This window comes from Xenia sp. Carnegie-2017, unplaced genomic scaffold (assembly GCF_021976095.1).
Source record: "Xenia sp. Carnegie-2017 unplaced genomic scaffold, XeniaSp_v1 HiC_scaffold_23, whole genome shotgun sequence".
NCBI lineage: Eukaryota > Metazoa > Cnidaria > Anthozoa > Malacalcyonacea > Xeniidae > Xenia > Xenia sp. Carnegie-2017.
In genome coordinates, this window is record NW_025813486.1 from 7,687,507 (window position 1) to 7,707,168 (window position 19,662).

At 33.4% G+C, this 19,662-nt stretch overlaps 3 protein-coding genes across 4 annotated transcripts; 1 reads left to right on the forward strand and 2 right to left on the reverse strand.

The window, feature by feature from the left end:
• Nucleotides 1–3,430: 3,430 nt before the first annotated feature.
• Nucleotides 3,431–5,195, reverse strand: LOC124449028 (indoleamine 2,3-dioxygenase qulI-like). The gene is made up of 3 exons (XM_046999970.1): nucleotides 5,091–5,195; nucleotides 4,819–4,917; nucleotides 3,431–3,586 (listed from the first exon to the last, which is right to left on the reverse strand). Exons 1-3 carry the CDS (start codon nucleotides 5,193–5,195, stop codon nucleotides 3,431–3,433), a joined length of 360 nt encoding a protein of 119 aa, XP_046855926.1.
• Nucleotides 5,196–6,173: 978 nt separating this feature from the next.
• Nucleotides 6,174–12,627, forward strand: LOC124448577 (L-threonine ammonia-lyase-like). Its single transcript, XM_046999542.1, has 11 exons — nucleotides 6,174–6,515; nucleotides 7,344–7,414; nucleotides 7,491–7,536; nucleotides 7,749–7,934; nucleotides 8,502–8,557; nucleotides 8,806–8,968; nucleotides 9,085–9,181; nucleotides 9,549–9,624; nucleotides 10,197–10,322; nucleotides 10,914–11,139; nucleotides 12,040–12,627. The coding sequence occupies exons 1-11, from the start codon at nucleotides 6,360–6,362 to the stop codon at nucleotides 12,154–12,156; spliced, it is 1,320 nt and encodes a 439-aa protein (XP_046855498.1). The 5' UTR covers nucleotides 6,174–6,359; the 3' UTR covers nucleotides 12,157–12,627.
• A 1,090-nt stretch (nucleotides 12,628–13,717) lies between these two features.
• LOC124449439 lies at nucleotides 13,718–19,057 on the reverse strand. Of its 2 annotated transcripts, none has more exons than XM_047000360.1 (9): nucleotides 18,770–19,057; nucleotides 17,858–18,192; nucleotides 17,337–17,431; nucleotides 17,089–17,245; nucleotides 16,624–16,687; nucleotides 16,472–16,525; nucleotides 15,535–15,743; nucleotides 14,741–14,909; nucleotides 13,718–14,450 (listed from the first exon to the last, which is right to left on the reverse strand). In XM_047000360.1, the coding sequence occupies exons 1-9, from the start codon at nucleotides 18,996–18,998 to the stop codon at nucleotides 14,278–14,280; spliced, it is 1,485 nt and encodes a 494-aa protein (XP_046856316.1). In that variant the 5' UTR covers nucleotides 18,999–19,057; the 3' UTR covers nucleotides 13,718–14,277. The 2 variants fall into 2 exon arrangements, with proteins under 2 accessions (XP_046856316.1, XP_046856317.1); XM_047000361.1 differs by having other exon boundaries at nucleotides 17,858–18,057; nucleotides 18,770–19,047.
• Nucleotides 19,058–19,662: the final 605 nt, after the last annotated feature.

Below are 19,662 nucleotides of genomic sequence, written 5' to 3' on the forward strand. Positions count from 1 at the left end.
GTCAACAACTAAAACTTTGGCTGACAACTGACAACAGTGAACTATAATATTAAGTGGAACGCTGACTCTAATACTAGGGCTACAGAGGCCATTTTGAAGCCAGCCATGGTGCCTTTTTATCTGCGTTTATAGGCATCTTAATCTCGTGAGGTAAAATTTATCATGGCCATTTGTGCTAGTTTATTTTATTTATATCGTTGTTAATTTGTTAAAATAATATCATTGAACTTCTAAACGCAGAAAAACTAGAATCTGTATTGCTTCAAAGATGGTGACACAGTTAGCGTTCCAGTTAATATTATAGTTCATTGGTTGACAAATTTACCTCAGAATGCAATATTTTACGTGCAACGTTACAAAGGGCTTAAATTTAAAACATCTAAAACAATCAATATAGTTTTTGCTACTTTGACTTATAGAGTCGTTGCTAATTAATATCATGACGTCATAATGTAGCTGAAGAAGCTGTTGACCAGGGCCTTGCAATTTTTCTCAGCAGTTCTGCTTATCAATTACACAGAATTAACAGACTCAAGTTTCACATTTTGCATCACGTGCAGGTACATGTGATCTTGGTGGAGACAAGTTGTACTTACCCAGCTAAAAATACACGCAGTTTTGTATAGAAGAACTCCGGGCTACAATGCTCTAAATAACAAATAACTCTGAGCATCAGAATTAAGTTATGCATGATTTCTTAACAAAATGAAAAATTGATGTATTTTACCAAACATTCTATTTAATATTTTCTTCAAACGTCCAACAGTTTCTTGTAAAATAGATAAACACGTGATCAACAAATCTGTATTCTTATCCACGACGGCCTAAATATTGACAAACTTTTATAAATAACTATACGTTTCAGAAAAACTAATAAATATTTATCGGTAGTATGAAAGGGTTTAACATGACATATATTCAAAATATATAGGCTATAGGGCGACAGTTAAATAATTTATTATCCCATATTTCCTTTAACATCCTATTTATACCTTTTGACCGGCAACAACACTCTATAAGAAAGCAAAAAGTATAAATGAAATAAATAAACGAGTATTTTCTATCTTGAAACCATGTGTTTGTGAGTCAGTCTGTAAGCATGATAACTCGAAAAATACCGAAACTACTGTTACAAAGTTTATTCCATCGGTAAACGAAAAATTGTTAAGGTAAAATTTTAAAAATAACATGTAAAATTGTAGTTTTCATTATTTGAAGTTTTCCTTGCAAAAGGGAAAACCGCTTTATTGTCGACAACTAAAATTTTACACGTTAAGTAGTCGACAACATATTCTACCGACGATGTTTTTGCTTGTCGAATAGATCCCTTTAGTTATCGACTGCAAAAAGTTGTCGACAGCAAAATACCTAGAATATGTGGAGGCCTAACTAAGTAACTAATGTTTGGTTGAATTTGGATAAAAATTGAACGAGAAATGAATAAAATTTAGTTTTGATTGTTTTCCCATCAATTACTAAATGGTTTCTAAATCCATATGACCTCCATAAACGTAATGCTGTACATTTTGATCAAAATTGGCAAAAACTTAATAAGTGCTCACTTAATCAAATCTCCTGTCTCTAATAAGTACCTCCTCTATAATAAACTATTCTCTGAAAAGGTTGTTGACGGACTCTATAAGCTATTATTTTTTCCAGATTCCCAGCGGCACTTAATTTATTTGATGTAAATCTTGTTGAAAAAAGCAACAGAATCTCAAGATTTTTTCTTATATCAACAGTTACCTTAATCCCAGGAACAGCGTGCATTTCTATCTGCCAAGTGACAGCATAAAACCAAAATTCATCTTTTGCACCTGAGAATAAGAACTGAGTTTCGATGTTGTCGATATCCAGGAATCTGTTTAGAAGAAAGACAAAGAAAGATTACGGAGACGATTTTGTGAAGATGTTAACCACTGATTGTTAAATGTTTATTGTCATGACGATTGACGATATTGAAAGGTTGTAATCCCTTTTGCGCTAACTTTCCTTGAGTCATCTTTTATCTTCCAGTTGTTAAGAATGCCACTCCAGTAACTGAAGACAGGACAGGATCCTAAATGAGCAAAATATTTAAAAGGTTTTGTTGAGAAAATGCAATATCTTATCAAAGTATTGTGCGAAGGAAAATTTCTCAAAGCAAGAGTTATTAAATGATAAAATGGGATAAATTTCAATATATCTTAAAATTTTATGTTGTTTTTTTTTGTAAAATGAAAACTCTGCATTATACAGACGCAGCAGTCCAGATACTACATCTAAAGTGCTTATAAAGCAAGAATTTTGCTTTTCAATCTATATTATAAAATAAGCACAATGAAACGCGTGCGCTGATTGGTCTAGAGCTGTGTGCACATAAGTCTGTGTTATTTTATAAAGAAATAAAGACGTTTTTTGCGTTTGCACTAGCTTATATAAACCTTGGAGACGTTTGTGAGGACTCTCGAGCAGGTGCAACCCTCGACCTTCGGTCTCGGGCTTGCACTGATCTGGTCTTAAGTTCACCCAAAGTCTCCTCGGTTTGCATAAGCCTGTGCAAACACAGTAAACATCTTTTTTTTCTTAAGTTCTATTCAAAAGAACTTTTATATTGACCGTAGACTTTTTAAAACAGTTTATGTACAGCTATTTCTATTTTGAAGATATTGAAGTTTTGTAATGTCGTATTTTGTACAACCAGTGACGTCGTACTTCATAACAAGTGGTCGAAAGTTGGCAAATATCCTTCAGCTTCCTGGCAGCTTTTGCATTAAATGCTCAGGCAGAATTTTTTACCAATAACTATAATTAAAGACATTCATCTCTGCCCGGTCAAAGTAAAATATCATCAAATACACTTGATAGTTCAAATCATAAATATGGAATATCGGTTGTAAAAATTGGAACATTTTAAAGAGAAACAAAACTTTAATATCTTAAGAATGAAAAGAGATAAGAATATACAAGCTATTTTAGGAAATCTGCTGTGATTTCAAAAGTTTTGTTTAATAAAACTCTATTTTAAAAAGTATAAAGTTTCTAGCTCATAAGCACTTAAGGAAAAGAAATTTTCTCGTGTTTCTATAGAGAACGTAGCAAAGTTTTATACATAAATTGATAATTCCTCTTTTTAAAATTTTAATATTGTTTTTAAAAGGCTATTTTAAAAAGGAAATAGAAAACATATTTACTTAATTGTTTCTATTGAGTTGTATGAAACACTTTTTGCAGTTTATGAGAAACTCGAAATTGCTCTCGAAACACTTCTACTTCGTGCTCGAGCGTGCCTACGCCACTGAAATGAATAAATCTAGATGCTTATAGTTAAAATTACCAATGTGTTCTGCCACAGCAAACCAAGGTATAGCCAAATTGTTTGGTACAACCTAATTGAAACAAACGCAATGGTAAATTGGTTGTTCATAGATATTTCAAGAAAAAGTGATCTCTAATGATTTTTACAATGAATAAAGCGATTCCATACCTTTACGGGGTCATTTTCTCCATTTTGCCAAACATAACCATTACCAATGGCAGAAAGAGCTAGATGCGCTCTGGTCCAGTCTTCCTCGCTATCCAGTACAGCATGATCCAATAACGGCAACTGTATACTCAAACATTCAAATTCAAAAGATAAATATATTTTGTCTTTGAATTTTCTTATGAAAGAATGTGGAATTTGCGCTCTTGCAAAATCAAGATACTTAAGTACAACCTAACTACAATTTACTAAAAATAGTAAGTTAATGCATAATTTATCTAGCTATAATTTACTGATCCATATTAGTCTGTGCATAATCTATTATCTGGAACAAATAACTGCATTCCAAACCAGAATTCAGAAGGTGGATTCACAATCTAAAACTATGTATATCTAAGGAACAAACTGAAATCCAGAATCCCGCAACTTCAATTCAAAATTACAAAATTCAGTTTCGCGCACTTCGTGGAGGACGTATTCGCACAGCCATAAATTTATAGAGACATTTTTCTAGTCCTTTTCTTATTAAAGTTAAATTACGGCTTTTAACCTTTTTTCATTACATACTTAAATAATGGAACTGGATTTGAAGCTAATCCAAGCCTTCAACCGCCCGCTATTGGCACATTCTTTACCCACTTTTTCATGCTTGTTTCACTATAGAAGAATCTAGAATGTCATGTGTTCAGTTTGATGAAATCAAGAGCATCGACCATAACGAAACATTAGAATTTCGTTTATTCTGACGGCTCGTATTACATTTGATAACTAAAATATTTATCATATTTTATGATAGCATTTTGCAGTATATTGGGGTATTGTAATTGCTAAAGTTGACAACAAACTAATATTTTATCTAAAGTCTTTTTGCGCGGAATATATTTGGCGCAGTATTTATTCGTGCGCGAATTTTAATATAAGTTATAAAACAGTACACATATCTTAACAGAAGGTCCACTCGTGTCGGAACCTTAGATGTTCGTGTCCCTTACTTCTGAAGCAAATTCTAAGGAGACACGCCTTCCAGCAAGATAATTCTGCTAGATCACAATAGAAAATATAGATGTTTTTGCAAATATATCGTTTTGCACAACAAAGCTTGGAACAATATCGTCATCGCAAGATGATAACTCTTTGTAAAAATTTCGGCAAACTTTTGCTTGAAACGTGAATTATCAGTAAAATACTATTCCATATTGATTTTGTGAAAGTATCTTGCTGGGAAGTCACGCATACGTAGTGAAAAAATACGCCACGATTTTAGCCTAGTGGGCCTTCTGTTAGATGTCTATTCTGCGGTTATGCTAAAGTGAACAGAAAAGTGTTGTAGAAAAGATTAAGGATATACAACTCACTTTTTCCACGACCGCCCGCAGCTTTCCTGAGGCAATTAGTCGTGATAAATTTTGAAATACCTCATCCCAAGGTGCAAAGTATGGATTTGTGAATTTGAGCTGCAAATTGCGAATAAATACGAAAGTATATTAAACAAATATTATTACCTTATTACTGGTCAGTAAATCTAGATATAGTGTACCACCGTGTACAGTCGATGACCATCCCAAATGTAATTAATAACTATCGAAATAATTTATCTTAAGAAATTTGCTGCTCTAAAATAACTTACCAATGGATCTTTATCAGGAATAAAGCCACGATTGTAGGACACTTTAAAACGGTCAAATATTGGCGTTATACATTCCTTTTGAGCTTCTAACAACTCACAATTCATCTCACTGATTTGTTTGACAATAACCTGAAACTGGAAATTATGTTAGTTTTTTACGATATTTTAAGTGTGTCTTAAAGAAGCTCATATGTGCATTGTGCTAGAGTGTGGAAAGTGCACTTAAGTGTGCAACGTGCTGGCCGTTACCCCTATTTGAAACTGTCAAAAAATCAGTCGAAGAACGACAGTCCTGGGCCAAGCGTGTGATTTTTCAATGAAAATATCAAGTGTAAGTTTGCATCAACCTAACTTTCCATCCTGACCCATAAAAGAAATGTGATGTCGTAGCGTTGCCACATTTATGAGGATATCAATTTTCACAATTTTGACCTGAAAATCCCCAGATATATTCTGTAAGAAGGCAATTAGATGCGTTTTATTTGACGCTTCATTGAATTTAGAATAAACAGACATTTTTCTTTCTACCTTTGACATCAAACACACCCAATTCACACCCATCAAACACTTTCGTGATTATTAATACAAAAGTAGATCACTTATACTTTGTTTGAGTGTTTGAGTCGACTTTCACTCTTCAGAATCGATGCAGAAAAATGTAAAAATTTATGAAAGCTTTGACATGTTGTTTTGTTATCTCTGTAACTGCCAGACTTCTATGGGAAACTTTATGAATTCATCTGCTAAAGTGAAAAAGTGAGAGCAGTGTTTCATTTGGTATTTAAGTCTCAGTAATTCCATTCCTTTTGCCGATTTTGCCTCGTAAAGTGAAATGTAAATATGAATTTGGGGTTACCACGTACTGTAGTGATGTACTGTGTATTCGAAAATATATTTAAGTTTCTGATTTTCAGATAAAATTCTTAATTGCCACTTAACGTAATTAAATCACAAATACTAAACAACTCTAACTATTACAACGTCAAAATAAAATTTACACAATGATTAAACAAGTGACGTCTTGTTATTTTGTTGCGCAACGCGGCAAACTTGCGTGTGAAAATTACCGGTCGAATAATTTATATAATTGTCGTCGACAGTCAATAGTCTGACCGCACTTTTATACAAACATAGATAAGAAAGCGACAGAAAGTGAAAGGGGATTTTTTAACAGTTGGCGACTTTTGAAAACCAGCAGGATGTTGAATTTTTTTAAATAAAACACTTTTAGGTGTTAAACCAGTTCTGTCGTACAATTCATTCGTGTGAATGTCAACAATGGCGGAATCGACTCCTTCAAGTTCTTCGGAAGGCAATGAATTGAATGAAATGAGCGAACAAATCCAGCCAGTTCGTGTAACGTTTGATGATGTATCAACAGCTCAGTTTAGAATCCGAGATAGTGTGCCTCAAACTCCTTGCGAGGTAACATAGAAAGATACAAAATTTATAAATAAATAACTTTTGACAGTCTTACAATTCGTAACGTAAAAAGCTATTCTTGTATGATCAATATACCATATGAAATGTGGTTTGTCTACACCAATTTAACTTTTCATTTGTTCGTTGATTTTGATTGATTCTTTATTGAAATACGAACAAATGTATCGAAAACAATTTGTTTCGAGTTACGTTGTAATGTAATTTTGTGTTTATAAAACTAGCTGCAAAATATGACGGAGAAGAGAACGTTGTTTTGATCATTAATTAATTCTGGACTTGTCACAATTAGTCGACGTTTTATGTAAGACGCTTTGATTAAAGGTGTTCGAGGTTTTAAAATATTCTACAAGGAAGATCGAGAGTTCCGATCAGTTAAATGTAAAAGCCTTCGTATCTAGTAAGTTCTAAGAACTTTTAAAAAATCATCACAAATTCCACATGCATTATTGCCACAAGTAAAAAGGTTGTTTTGTTGACTTTCGCCAACGCAATTATATGCATGACAAACAATAGATCTAAATAGTCATAAATTTAAATCAGGGAAAATATTTTACAAAATTTATTGAAACACCTTGTCAACATGTTTCACGTTGACTTTGAAAATTAAAATTTCAAGTCTTACCTAAAACTTAAAAGTTATCAAATGAATTGTCTATTAATAAGCGTTCTGTGGCTCGCACGAGGTTCTTTCAAAACCGCTTTAAAGTTCGCATTTCATAAGGATTCTAATTGGCATCGCATTTAACTGACGGAAATCCTTCGACCAGTGAAGTTATTTTTCAAAAACACAATTTTCTGTCATCTTTACAGTATTCCAAAATATCCGATGCACTCGGTACTAATGTGTATTTCAAAAAAGATTACCTTTTACACACTGGAAGGTTTGTAAAATGTTTTATCTTCAGTAAAAAATGGCGAAGTTCTATTGACTAACGGTGAATCATATTGTTTTTCTAGTTTCAAGGAAAGAGGAGCCAGAAATGCGCTAAAAATGCTATCAGATGTACGTTTAACGCCCTCTTTTGTGTAACACATAATTCATGCAAAAACATCTCCCTTCAATGCATACACCACTCTCTCTAATTTACGTAATTTTCTCCTATACTTGTAGCATTTTTCTCTCTCTACTCCATATATCCCTGTATAATGCAACATCTACCTATAATTTACGTATCTCTATTTAACTCAAACGCTTCCAACTTATCATCATCATAGGATCAAAAGAAAAGGGGAGTGATAGCTGCCTCAGCTGGAAACCACGCCCTTGCTCTATCATACCACGGACAACAACTTGGCATTCCAGTCACGGTTGTCATGCCGAAGAATGCACCAATTAACAAAATTGCTTCGTGCAGAAAATACGGCGCCACTGTACACGAGCAAGGGACAGATCTCATTGATGTAAGTTAAAGAATCACTCGTTTCTTCTGAACGAATGCCTAAAACTTGAGCAAACGGTTCTTTGACGTTGCTTGGAAATATCATAAAATTTAAGATTTGATGCATTTATTGTTCCTTAGAAACTATTTGAATTGAAATGCTTGTATTTGTGAAACTTAAGAAATCCAATGGACATATAAACATCAAAAAATAAACTAATATTTATAAAATTATCCCAGAATACCCTGGTGTGTGTAAAATTATCCTAAGATGTGCTTTTGCAAATATGGTAAGGAAGTATACGTAAAAAGACAACTGCTAACTGTGTTTAACACTGACGTCCTTGGGACGTGTTAACTAAATTTACTGCATGTGTACGAACACTGTTGAAATGTAATCTTTGACAGTATCCCTTCAATGTTTTACTCTTCAAACTCCATTTAAACATTTTAAGTAATTTTGACCGTTCAAACAAGAGATTTATAGTAAAACATCTCTGTGTAGTTTTCAACCCCCTCCAGTTGTATTTACGAAAACCGAACCGTAACTATTTGTATATTCGCAATTCATTTCAAATTATCTTAACAGTCAAAAAACATCGCCCTGGAAATGGCTGCGACAAAAGAATTGCAATACATCAACGGGTATGTGACGCATAACTACAGCGAACATTTTTACTTAAACAGATTCTCACTATAGTATCAAATAGCAAAGTGTCCATCCTAGAAAGTTTTCGAAAAACGTGTTAAAAAAGAAACGATGCATTCGTGTGCCAATGAGAATACTTGTCATAAAAATTGTGTAGTAGAAGATCTTCTGTACTTAGGGTGTTCGCTTACTTTCAAAAAAACGATATTTTTTGATTTCTTCTTGATTTGAATCTATTTCTAAGATACGATGATCCCAGCATCATAGCTGGAGCCGGAACGATGGGTCTGGAGATAATGCAACAAGTCGATAATGTTGATGCTGTCATTATTCCTGTGGGTGGGGGCGGTTTGATTGCGGGCGTTGCCGTGGCAGTGAAGAAGCTAAGTCCAAAAACCCTTGTCATCGTGAGTAAATGATATAGTGCCAAAGTAGAGAGAATATTTAATGGGCATTCTTGATTTTTTATCCAACTTTAAAGTTCAAAAAGAGTACAAGTCAACTATGTGTTAATAATAATTAGGGTGTCGAATCGGAGCGCTGTGCAAGTTTTACGGCTGCAATAATGAAAGGCGAGCCAGTAAAGATAGGTGTGAATCAGGGAATGACCTTGGCTGACGGTAAATTATTTACTTTCTATAAATATCATTGGTTAATAGTTAATCATCAACAAAGCAATGATATCATTGGCCAGGTAAATGGTTGATTTAACTGTTATATTATTGCTGACGGCAAATAATCAAACGTGATTGTAATATCATTGACTGACGATATATGAATGATTTTGGATTTCGGTAAATAATTGATCGAGAAGAAACATCATTGGGCGACCATCATGATTACGTGTAATATTATTGGTTAACAGTTAATCAATAACATACACTGAAGCATTGTGAGCGACTGCCAGTCTTTAACGCATGCCAGTGTTTTGAAATAATTAAATCGCCTATAACTCGTCTTTTTAAGCTTAGCTACATTCTCCCGCAGGTTTATGCGTTTCAAAAGTTGGCACAAATGCTTTCCATACAGCAAATCCTCTTATTGATAGAATGATCACAGTAGAGTAAGTATTGACGAGAGAATGTAGTATAGTTTCACGGGTGATTTAGTTTTTCTCGTTCGTGACATTGTGTGGAATTTTCGCGATGAAGTTTTTTTTGTCAAATTTCATGAAAAATGCAGTGACTTCCCGTTTACATTAAGCAACATATTTTTGATCTGTCATGTATTTTACTGTGTATAAAATTTGAAAGTCAACTTTCACCGATATTTACTTTTCTTCATCACTTCCATGATGGATTTAAAAAAGAATTATGACAGTTAATAAAGAAAACCCATCTTAGTAGGTTCAGATTGTGAACTTTTCGACGTTTCTATTTGTTTTGAACTCAAAGCTTGTATGTGCGTATGACGACATGCTAGTTTGGTAGTTGTATACTTGTAGTTACATGATTTTTTCTTCATAAAACATTAATTTCTCACACGAATGGGAAAAAAATTGCTGCAAAATTTTTAATGGCTTCCATACTAAATATCTAATTGTTTGAATGCTCTGCGTTTTGTGGACATTCTGATGAAGTCGATTAAGCATCAATATGTCAACATTGTAAGAACTTACATTTGTTTTCTACTCAGCGAAGAGTACATCGCATTAGCTGTTTTGCGATTGGCCGAGGAAGAAAAAGCTACAATTGAAGGTGCTGGCGCAACTGGTCTTGCTGTCTGCCTAACAGATCTTGTACCTGAATTAAAAGGAAAAAAGTAGGAATGTTTTAAATTCCATAAGATTTCATTCTTGATTAAGACTCATTTGAAAATGGAAAATTTACGGTTAAGTGCTTTAATCGATCAACTAGAGTCTTATCTGATGTTGAAACTTGAATCATTGAATTTCTCCAGTCTAGTGTCTCCATCAGGAGTGATTTAATGTTGAAATTCGAGTTTTTATGTACTCTAGTCTTTTGTTTTCATCAGAAATGATCTGATATTGAAACTCGAGTTCTTGTATACTCCAATCTAGTGTCTTCATCAGGAGTGATCGAATGTTGAATTCTGCCTGAGTTCTTATATTATATACTCCAGTCTAGCGTCGTCATTAGGCGTAATCTGATGTTGAAACTTGAGTTCTTATATACTCCAGTGTAGTGTCTTCATCAAAAGTGATCTAATGTTGAAACTTGAGTTCTTATATATTCCAGTCTAGTGTCTTCATGAGAAGTGATCTGATGTTGAAACTTGAGTCGTCTTCATGAAGATAGATGTGTATTTGAGTTATAATACACTCCATTGTTGCATCTTCATTAACGGGCAAATATATTTTTATAAATGAATATAATGCTTTAACATATTTAGGGTTGTCATTGCTCTTTGTGGTGGAAACATTGATTCAAGTGTTTTGGGAAGGTGTTTGGAACGTGGCCTGGCCGTTGATGGTCGTTTAGTGCGTTTCGTGGTCACAATAAGCGACAGACCGGGAGGGGTTGCTGAGCTTACTAAACTGGTGGCCAGTGTTGGAGCAAGTGTTAAGGATATATTTCATGAAAGAGCTTGGTTGTTTTCCAGTGTTTTCAACGTCCAGGTAAGGCATTGATCAACACAGGAAATATTATGTATAAAACGTCATTAACATAGTAACTGCATGGACTGCATCAATTTAATTTCATATATCACAGTTTGTAAATAAGTAATCAAAGTACTCTATCTTCTTAAACCTATTTCATAGTGAGGTTGGTACATAAGAAATCAATGTACTTGATCTTCTTAAACTTATGTCATAGTGTGGATGGTACATAAAAAATCGATGTTCTTGATCTCCATATACTTATGTCATAGTGAGGATGGTACATAAGAAATCAATGTACTTGATCTCCTTATACTTATGTCATAGTGAGGATGGTACATAAGAAATCAGTGTACGTGATCTCTTTATTTTTATGTCATAGTGAGGATGGTACATAAGAAATCAATGTACTTGATCTCTTTATTCTTATGTCATAGTGACGATGGTACATAAGAAATCAAGGGGTTTGATCTCTTTATACTTATGTCATAGTGAGGATGGTACATAAGAAATCAATGTACTTGATCTCCTTATTCTTATGTCATAGGGAGAATGGTTTATAAGAAATCAAACTACTTGATCTCTTTATACTTATGTCATTGTGAAGATAGCACATAAGAAATCAATATACTTGATCTCCTTATATTTATGTCATGGTGAAGATAGTACATCAGAAATCAATGTACTTGATCTCCTTACACTTAAGTCATATTGAGAATGGTACATAAGAAATCAATATAGTTGATGTCCTTATACTTATGTCATGATGAGGATGATACATAAGAAATCAATGTTCTTAATTGATTTCTTTATACTTATGTGATACTGAGGATGTTACCCAAGAAATCAATGCAATATGTCAATTCCTTACAAAGTTTCAGCTCATACTTTCAATAACCCCTTCTGTATCATATGTAGGTCAAAATCGTGGCCGAGGTGCGAGACCGTGATCATGGGAACAAACTTCAGGCTGCTCTGAAGTTGAAGTACGGCGAAGAATTGATTTGGGGTGCTCATTATGAAAAAACTCCATGATGGAAATGTTTGAATGCATTAAATTAACCTTTTATAGAGAAAAACAGTACAAGAATGGTACATAGAAATTAATTAAATGCCATAATTAGTTATCACGATGTAGTAGTTATTTATTGTAAACAAGGAAAGCTATTTTCAGCACGCAGATCTGCCAGAAGCTGACTTCACGTTCTCCACCAATCACATTTCACGCCTTATGCCTTTATAACCACTCACGCCCTTCATGGTTTCATTACTTTATCTAGTTGCTATTTATAAAAGTTAACATGAAATGATGTGATTTTAATAATTTACTTTCCTCATTTTAAACAGTACATGTTTATAAAAACAATGTTTCATAGAAATAGAAGTCTGCCGTTGTCTTTTATAGTGTTTTAAAGTGTTTTAAACATTGCAGTGGGATTTTCAAGATTTTAAACAGAATGTAAACGTATAGTTGATAAGTTCGAAAACATGTTTAATTTCATAAAATAGTTTGCAGCTCTAATTTCTTCACATTTCTGAGTATTTCTGTTATGTTTAGCTTAGGATATTGGGACTCAGGAACCGAATTTTAAAATGTAATTTCTAAGTATTAACACTCGCTATCTTACTTAAAAAAGGCAAAAAATGATTAATTTAATTTGTTCGTTGTCAAAGGCAAAAACAGATGTTAGCTACGTTTTCCTTCTGTTTCGTCTGTGGTAAGGCTAATACCATTTTTTGATAAATTTGCCAGAATTATATTTGATTCATTAATTTAGTAAATGACAGAGGACGGGTTTCAGTCTTCTTGTCAGAAATTAACTAACATTCATGACTTTGGATGAGGATGACTTTGAAATAAAGTCGAAAATTTACAGTTCACTTGTCGTCTTGTTTTGATTCATATTTTGCAATCGCAAGATGTCTTGTCTCTTCCGAATTTGTTTTATATTATACTGTCAGAAATTCTTTTCAAATTTCCATGTTTAAATTGCCAAATTTTGTTTAAGGTATCAATTAATTTTTCGTCCTCAGTTTTAATCCGTGAAAACCAAACAGATTATTTAAGCACTTAAAGTATTAAAGTAAATGGTTTGAACTCGGGAGTATCGTTACATGGACTGTTTGTTGTACAGGAAATATGTGGGCTACATTACACTTCATACAAATCAACAATGACAATACTCAATCGACACCCTCACATTTCCTGTGCAGACAATACAATGACGTAAGAACCAGAAAACAAATACGGCTAACCTGAAGTTTACTCCTTATTTGACTCTGAAGATGACTACCACTAAGTTTGTCGAAACGTCAGTCAACAACAACAAAAACAGTCCTTCTAAGGACTATGGACGATCTACATCTACAAACACTTTAAGTAATAATAAAAATAAGTCAATGCTGTTCAGACTGACCAAAATATAGTGTTATGAGGACGGCTACTGCTAAGATACCGGCTGGCGTAGGTATTGACCTAATGTAGTTACTGTGGCTAGCTACAACAACACTGAAAATAGGTGTTTATATTCAGGGCAAACGGTGAAACTTTCTCAGATCATAAAGTGATAATAAAAAAAAAATTTCGACACTAAAATTGTTGTATGAATATTTTATACAGTGCGGTGTTTTAACTAAAATTGTTATTGAACAGGACTTTTAGAACATAACAATTTAACTAAAATTGTTATTGAACAGGACTTTTAAAATAACAGTAAAACGGTTCAAGCACATCTCTTCTTACTCTTGATATTAAGGTTTCTGCAATATCTGAAATTTCTGGTAGGAATTTCATAATTACAACATGAAAACTTCTCAAGAAAAGAATCTCCAGCTGGCTATAGTAACATATCTTCACTGCATGTACCCAATAATTCAAGCAGTGATTAATAAGCCTCCAGCCTGCAAGTTTGATCATGCTATGTAAATGTTTTGGCGTTCAATATGCAATGCCACATTGCTGGTTGTGTAAATCTTAAGAATGAAAAGAGCTTGCTTAAGCTGTTTCTGAAATTCAACTGTCATTTTAAAGTTAATTTTGATATGAGTAGCTATAATTTAGGCATGCAAATTTTTGGTACACTCCCAACTTACGATCTTTTTATGATCTTTTTATGATTTTATATAACATACGTAAATAATGTGGAACGAAGATATCTAATTATCTCGTCCTGTCGGCATACGATTCAGTTTTACATCTTCAATGGCCGTTGCACTTGCAGTTCCAATTTTGTGTTTTCTTTGTTCTCGCCATTCAGCAAAAAAAGACTGAAGCTTTTTCACCATTTCTTCCTCCATCTTGTCCAAATTGCTTGCATCGGGACAAGAATCTGGAAGATAACATGCATGACTCAATAAATAAGTGGATTATTGGTTGTATTGAAGCTCGAATACTTGAAACACGACTGCAAATATTTGTTACGCTAATAGGAACATTTGTAGAGCATTTGTAGCACGAATTGAAAATTTAGTCAATGCAATAAAACATTTCATGTGAAAAAATATTGTCACCATTTAGTAGCACGCTTGCAAAATTCACTTTCTAGTCTGCAGATGGGTTTCCTCAAACTATCACAGATGCTTCATAAATAAACAATAATCCAACATCAAAAAACTTTACTTGTTTTGCTGCCTTTAAAAACTGTTTTCCTGAGAAAGAACTCCCACACAATTCCAAGAAAGGCCATCACCCCGAGGAAAGCAACACACGTGATCAAAGATGGCCAAAATACATCACCGGTTGGATTGAAAACGCTATCCGTGCGAGCAGTGGCGTCGTATTCATCCGACTGAACAAATATTTAAAATGGAAATGAAAACTCATACTTTTGCAACTCTCATACAACAATTTACAACTGAATATTTCGAGCAATCGATTAATCTTTATTAGATATTAACAAAAGATATTCACTAGCAAAACATCAGAAAGCTATTTCGGGACAATAATCAAGTCTTTTGATGATATTTGATACAGATGAAAAAGTTGATGAGTAATAAGTATAAAAGTAATAATGAGATTAAGCCTGATAACCTGAATTATCTAAGAAAAGGATGGCCGTACTTCAGTCGCATGTGTTCTAGTTGTGTTTCACATATATTTTTTTGCCGCAAGCCAATTCAAATTTAACAAAATTCTTACTTGAAAAATGGTTATTAATTTCAACAACTTTACTGTTAGATTAATATAACGACACGCAGCTCCACTTTAATCAGCTGTAAGTTTATTAATGATCCCCCAAACACAAAATATTTTCACTCCTTTCTGAGCATTCCTAATTTGTGTATCTCGTTCCAATTCGTACAATTCCAGTACATTAGCATGACATAAAGTTCAGCAGTCATATCTCCATGCTTGACTTATGAATGTAGCGACACAAGGTGATGGCTATAGAATGATTTAAATCTTCCACTTACCTTACTTTTAAATTCCTTTGCTATCAAGTCAGTAAAAATTTCGGAATTCTTCGATTTTTTTCTAAAAAAACAACTACACTTGTCACTTTTCAGCAAAATACCCCACGCTCTGTCATCGACAATTACAGTTTCTGATATTTTTAATTCGTTCTTTTTCATGATATCAGTAATCTTGTTTGTTCCTGAGAAATACGAGTCGAGCAGAATTCCTGAAAAGAAGCATGAACATTTAGAAGCTGTGATGAATGACAATAAAATCGGCTTTTGCACAGATAATCATGTCTGTCTAGGTAATGATGAATGAACAACAGAGAACAACAAGAGTTTTTACACTAACTAAAATATATAAGAAATAAGATAACGTGTGTCAGTGTAGGTAGTGATGAATGAACAACAGAGAACGAGAACAGTCTTTAAACTATGTAAAATATATGGAAATAAATATTAGAGCCCAACAAATAATTTTGAACATAGATATAAACAATTTGGTTTTGTGAAATTTATTAAAATAGTACACACTTACACAGCCACAGTAATCTGATACCTCAAAGTATGTAAATAACTTTATATATATCTATAATTCTTGTTAACTTCCTTATTAGTCTGAAGATGTCTTGAGTCAAGACGACACGTCACTATTTTAATAAATATCAAAAAAGCAAATTGTTTATGACCATGTTCAAAATTATTTGTTGGGCTCTAATATTTATATTGAGAATATAGAAATAAGATAACGTGATCAGTATAGGTAATGATGAATGAACAACAGAGAACAAGAACATTCTGTAAACGAACTAAAATATATAAGAAATAAGATAACATGTGTCAGTGTAGATAGTGATGAATGAACAATGAAGAACGAGAAGAGTCTTTAAATTAGAAGATAATCAATAAGCAAAAGAATGTAAAATATGCATTATTTATCTACAAAAATTACCTTCAACATCGTTGTTGTTTAAAGCCTGGAAAAGATCATCGGTCGAGTTATAATCTACCAAGAAAAATGAAAGTAAAAATCAAGTTTTGGCATCGATCCACGCAACAGATTATTCTCAAATCTATGCGTTAAAAAGTCAAAATGATAATTACTTGTAATTTTCGCTTGATTTTTGACTCCAGCAAAAGCTTCGTAGGAATTTTGCAAAGCTCCGACCTATAAGTATTGTAAACGACTAGTCATAAATATGAAAGGAACAGACTGATGACAAAGCAGGAACGAAAATTTTGTTCTTTTCAACACATTGCAAAATTTATTAAAGTTTAAAAAATAAAAACATGGATGCACCACACTTATCATAAGCTCATATTAAAATTAAATGTCGACAGTTTTGACCGTTTACGTTATAACTATAATCCATCAAATATACACCAGTGATAACGATGGTAAATAAGAATTCAAACAACTGTAAATAGAAGTGAAAACTTATCAAGGTACAACATGAAGGCCCGCTTGGGGCACATTGACGTTTTTTGATGTACACAAAGAGCATAAGGTACATAGAAATCTATCTAGATACATGGGGGGAAAACATATGAAAAACTTTTAAGAGTCACCTTAGCTCGAGAAAGTGTTTTCTTTTCCTCCAATGAGATAGCCGTTAATGACGTCGTTAAAGTGGCATTAAATATGGAAAATATGCAAATACCAAGCATGATCCAGAACACGGCAAATCCTCTTCCTAACAGCGTCTTTGGAGCGCGATCACCATAACTGGCATCATTAATAAATATTTTGAATAAAAAAGTATTGAAGAGAATTGACAGCTATCGACAGCTGACACACAATAAAAGCTTACACCTACCCAACGGTAGTCATAGAAACAAAAGCCCACCAAAATCCTTCCCAAGTTCCTCTGACAAATGAACGTGGAAATTCATCTGGGTTAAACCAAAATTCCTTAAAAAAAGTAAAACGTAACTTTGTCGTTCGATTTTTCTTATTCATTACTGTACCTACCCTGACACACGTTATATTATTTCTTATTTTTTTTAGTTAGTATAAAGACTGTTCTCGTTCTCTGTTGTTCATTCATCACTAACGCTACTGACAAAGTTATCTTATTTCTTATATATTTTAGTTTGTGAAGACTGTTCTCGTTCTCTGTTGTTCATTCATCACTAACGCTACTGACAAAGTTATCTTATTTCTTATATATTTTAGTTTGTGAAGACTGTTCTCGTTCTCTGTTGTTCATTCATCACTACCTACAAAGACACATGTTATCTTATTTCTTATATATTTTAGTAAATGTAAAGGCTGTTCTTGTTCTCTGTTGGTCATTCATTACTACGCACACTGACAAAAATGAGAATTTCAACCTACCAGAATCCAAATGATGGCTCCAGAAATTAACGACAAAAGTAAAGCAAAGATCATAACAGGCCAAGCGTGCAAAACAGCTGCAATCAACTTCTTTGGTATTTCACTAGTACTTTCCTTCTTTGTAACGTAAACAACCGACGGCTTTTTTAAAAGACTCACAAAGTGTAAGTTCGTCCTTTCATCTTGAGTTTCGTCGACACCTGCATTGTACGGCAGCACAAGGTCAATATTGGACGAAATATTCATTGTGGTGATATCGACTCGAGATACATTTAGCGTGAAATTAAATTTCAAACGTTGGCCACCACGTTTTTTCATGATTCGGGAAAGAATTCCTGGCAAATATTAAGATATAAATACGAGTATTCGTAAATGGCTTTGCAAGCGCACTTTCAACCGTAAAGTCCTGTTTACGTGCACTATATGTAGAAAAAGTGTGGTAGAAATGAATAATTTTTGCGGGCTTTGCGACTTTGTCTTCTTCGAAATTTTTCAATGCATTCAAGTTTGGTATTTAAGCGAAGTGGAATTAAATTTTCATGTTGTGATGTCATGTGCAGTAATGAGGTGTAGCTCCGCCTCTTTTTCGGTGGTGTATTAAATCATTCTGGCCAATGGAAAAGATTAAATATTTCACAACAAGAAACTTATTTGAGCAATTTCTCTATGCTCTGACTTTGCAAATTCACAAAACCTTTAAAATAAAAACAAATGATTCAGCCTGATTTGAAAATTAGTTACTAAAATGCTAAAAAACTAAAATGACATATGACGCTTAAGAAAAGTTTTGAGACGCGTAAGTTTTGCGCTTGAAGTTCTTACTCCTTTCAATGACTCAAAATCATTTCATGCCTCGCTGAATCTCGGATACCGGGCTAATGTAATCAACCTCTTAAGGAAAAACTGAAATACCTGGAATAATTCCACTAATTGTACCATTTGACTGATTGTAGGCGTACGGTTTGAACTCTGTCCACATTACATTTATATAACTTGTGTTGAAGCAAGATGACAACATTGCACATTTGGAAAAGCTTCCTGAAAGACAATCTTTCCGAAGAGCAGTTCGAACCAATGGCAACTGGCAAAACACCATTAAAATACAAAAAATCACTAAAACTGTTCGTAGCTTCAAAAACATTGTGAACACGCAATATCAATCGAAGAACTAACAGCTGTACTGTACATACTGTTGCTGGCTGTCAGCAAATGTACATCTGTTTAAACTAATACAGTTTTTAACTAATTTGTGTTTTGCCATCTGTCCTTTCCAAGCCAATATAAATTTATGAAACATAAGCAAACGACTTTTTTTTCCAGGATTTGGGAATTTTTTGTGAAAACTTATGCACAAGTTGGATTAACAGTGAATTTATAACTAAATGAACCATTGGGCATGTATGTGAAGATGAGAGCAAAAGCCAAGAAAAGGTGTTAATTCTATAGTAAAATTACAAATGTATGCCTCCTGGCGTTATGAAGTCAATAAAACTTTATTAAATAACACAAACGAGTTTTTTCCGACATCAGCAGTTCTCCTGAACGTAGGAAATATTTTCTTTTTCCTGAAAGTTGGATTTACAGGATTCACAAATAAACAATTTTTGAAATTTTCGAAAAGGCTATTCGGCAAAAGAATGCAACACAGTGAATTTCAATCTCTCATTAACCAATATGTAATAAATATTTTATAATATGGCACGAGATGTTTAGTTTTAATCTTTCCGTTTGCTTTAGGAAATTTGTTTGCTTTAATTTTGTAATGAACCACCCTAAACATGTTTCTAAGCAAATCAAAGAGCGGT